This window comes from Aplysia californica, unplaced genomic scaffold (assembly GCF_000002075.1).
Source record: "Aplysia californica isolate F4 #8 unplaced genomic scaffold, AplCal3.0 scaffold00143, whole genome shotgun sequence".
Classification (NCBI taxonomy): domain Eukaryota; kingdom Metazoa; phylum Mollusca; class Gastropoda; order Aplysiida; family Aplysiidae; genus Aplysia; species Aplysia californica.
In genome coordinates, this window is record NW_004797413.1 from 654,900 (window position 1) to 658,672 (window position 3,773).

The window sequence follows — 3,773 nt, forward strand, 5'->3', positions numbered from 1 at the left end:
GGGGGGGGGGGTGAGTACATTTACTAGGCATTAACATGCGTCACCTTACAATCATGGCAATATTAACTTTTAAGCTGCCTGAAAGCAGCCTCAGGTGAGCTCTGAGTGTGTATGTGCATAGATACCTTTCCCTTACGCCACCCCTAAGTTAAAAAACAACAACAAAAAACAGAAAAATTATAATCATTATAAACAGCATTTGTGTAGCTCAAAGTCCCGCCCAACAGTAAGCTCTGTTCGTTTTACAATCTATATTATTCCCCCGGCAGACCTGAGAGCATTCTGAAACAATCTCAACTTCTTGGGAAGCATACAGTACACGCTGCCTGTTTTAAAGGCGCTAAAAGCATACTGACAAGATCTTTCGTTGTATATCACCGAGTAAACATTCCCACTTGGGTGAAGTAAGGACAATCCATGTGTATGAGTGTATGGCGTCTTTACCAAGGACACAACGTCGGGCCTCTAATACGAGGTGGTCATTGCGGATAGGATCAGGTCGGGGGCGATCGCCCCACTCGTAGACAAACACGTTTGTTTTTTGAGTCGGCGAGCTGTGCCACGATAGCTGCTTTGCGCCCTCAATCTGGCTAGCAAACTGCGCCTACTAGACCCGATCCCGCAATGAGCACCTCGTATAAGGCTCGAATCTCCGAACTCACAACCTCAAGATTACGAGTCGACTAGACTACCGACGCCACACTACATAATTATACTGTTATCAACAAACGGGGCTTGGCAACTTCCCGCCCAAAGGTGTTAAGTGGGATTTGCCGTGCTCATGGAAGACATTACTCCCGAGAGGTCTGATTTGTCCGCACAGAGGAGCTATTGTCTGCAGGCCCTGGCAACCGACAGTTAGGGTTGTGTGTGTGCCTGAAAACGCACGCCATAAATTATTTGCGAAAACTACTACTTAGACTACTTGTGTGCCGGTGCTATAAAGACGTATGCTATAAAAGTTATCGCGAAAACTACTAGATCTAAACTGATTGTGCTCCAGTTCAATAAAAACGTATGCGATAAATTAGCACCGAGTTTTACCATTAGGAGTACCCTTGTGACAGTTTGCCCCCCCCCTCCCTCCCTCCTCCTCCACCACTTTCTCTCTTGACAGACATCTCTAGGTAGTTGACAGACATCTATAGTTAGTCGACAGACGATGGTGATGATAGCGATGATGATTATTAGCAATATTACATCGAATTAACACATCTAAGCTATCCACAAAAACCAAAAAGCTGTATGTTTTTCCCATTCTCTTTCCCAGCTCTTGAGATCACGGGCGAGAACTTGGAGGATCTACTGGCCTACGATGACCTGTTCCTGGACTACTTCAATCACTTCCTGGCTCTGCCGGTAAGATAGTGGGGGAATTGTTACATCATACACTCTCCACACATTCCCCGCACGCTCCACCCCCTCCCCCCTTTTGCTCATTCCCATACACTCTCCACACACTTCCCACACACTTCCTACACACGTGCCACACTCTCACCAAACACTCCCTACTTACACACCCCTCACCCGCTCATCCTTTAAATCATGTGTTTATCCAAACATAAAGAGTCATTATTTTCTTTCCATTAAATGCCAAATGTTTATCCACACATTGACGGGTGTTTTGGTGTGGTCTGCTTCTTTTTTCATCTACTGTCCTTATCTCGGCTCTTACAGACTTCAGCATAAGTTAAGGACCACCTTGACAGACTGCCTTGATTTTTTTTTAAACTACGAAAAAAAAAAAGACAGCAAGGAATGTTTAAAAAAATTTTGCTCTGAAGTGAAAGCGTTAATGGGTTACCAAAGCGTACTACAAAGCTTCCTAAAGGAGCAAAACCACCATGTGCAGCACGGAAATCCTCGGGGAATTTTAGCCAAGTTTACTGTTTTTTATCGACTTGTGTGCAACACCACGGACATTCCTCTGTGAAAATTTCTGATGCACGTCATAAACGGACGTACGGTCTGGAACTGTGCTCACTTTGGTGGCAGTATAAGCCGCCGTTTGTGCAAAATCCAGTAGCGCATCAACATACCACCAAGACGAAAGCTGAGAGACTTTGTTCGTGCCAGAGCTAAGGCATGGCTGCAGGAAGCAGTTGGAGCCCGAGAAGTTGCCAGAAGGCTTGCAGTGTCACACTCTGTCATTGTCCGCTTGAGACAGCGTCATCAAGTCACTGGGTCAGTCCAAGAACGCCCACGTGCAGGTCGACCCAAGAAGGCCACTCCGAGTGTTTGCAAGTGGTCCTTAACTTATGTTGTAGTCTGTATATGACCTACTCGTGTATCAAGTGCCGTACAACTCTTACTGAAAACAAAATAAAAAACTAAAAGATAAAGAATCGATACTTCCTTCCTTCAATAAATCTTTATAAACAGCCGAAAAGTTTCTTCATTCTAGTGTTTACACAAACATAAATAGACGACACTTTCTTTCCTTCAGTTGTTAATCCAAACACTACTAGCGGACACTTTCTTTCCTGCAAGTGTTTATCCAAAAATTTAATAGCCAACATTTTCTTTCCAACATATTTTTATTAAAAGATAAATAGCCTACACTTTCTTTCCATGTAGAGTTCCCCTTCTTTGTATGTGTTACTCTCTAGTAAAAGTGCAACACCTCTAATCTTTGGCACTTTTATGACCTATTTGCGTTGCATATACCGCAAACCTCTTACTTAAACCAAAACAACAACAACGACAACAACAACAACAACAACATCAACAAAATAGAACCTAAAACTTAAAAGGCTGACACCTTCTACAGGTGTTCCCGCAAGCTTTGCTGTATAACCGGCTGACGGGGGCGTTCGATGAGGTGGAAGGTCTGAGACCAGAGGCTTTGGGTACACTCCCGACCATCAGCCCGTCCCTGCAGTATGGCCCCACGGACGCCGAGAGGGAGAGGATGCTGGAGTGGGCGAGAGAGGAGAGACTGCCCTTGTTCTTACGGTAAGGGAAATATTGTGTGTCTGTTCTGTCTTTTTCTCTTTTTTATAGTAGAGGTTTTACGGCGCTCACAACTGCATAAGGTCATGTGAGTGCCAAATGTGTGTCTGTCTGTAGGTCTACCTTTTGTACAAGTGGGAGGTACATTGTTGTATCTTTCGTACAAGGGAGAGGTAAATTACGGATAACAATGACGTTGATGACGACATGCTTTTTTTTTGGTTTCCTTAATGGGCTTGACGGACTCCACAAAGAAATCTTTGAGCGAGAGCGAGGCTCTTTTTCGGCTCCATTGTCAATATGCTTAGCGGCACCTCCACTCGTCCAAATAACTCCATTCGAATTGCCATGATGATGCTGATAATGATGATGATGCTGATGATGATGCTGATGATGATGATGATGATGATGATGATGATATTGAAGACGATAATATGATCAGCAGCATTATAAAAGTTGACAGATGGACACATCTCAGTGATGAATAAAACAAAACCTTGCGTTTTTTCCCCACGCCCTATCTTTTGTGCATGTGTTAGGTACATTGATGTACCTTTAATTTTATGTGGGAGGTAAATTGTTGTATATATTTTCCGCGTGCGAGTTAAATTGTTGTAGGCTTATATTTCGTACTTGTGGGAGATAAATAGTTGCATTTTTTTGTACAAGTGTGGAGTATTTATAAATACATTTTTCACGTTGGAGGTAAATTATAGCGTCTTTTGTACAAGCCCCCCCCTCCCGACCCCCACTCCACCTTTCTAAATCTGTTGCGCATTTCACCGCTCCCCTCCCAGTTTCCCAGGACTCAGCTGATCTAT

General features: G+C 43.8%; 1 protein-coding gene across 1 annotated transcript in view; it reads left to right on the forward strand.

Moving 5' to 3' along the window:
• Window positions 1–3,773, forward strand: part of LOC101859632 — a gene marked incomplete in the record, with an annotated part of 59,716 nt that overhangs the window by 4,015 nt on the left and 51,928 nt on the right. The window contains 2 exon segments of the mRNA XM_013081714.2: window positions 1,271–1,359; window positions 2,771–2,955. Of these exon segments, the coding sequence (XP_012937168.1) occupies window positions 1,271–1,359; window positions 2,771–2,955 (274 nt within the window).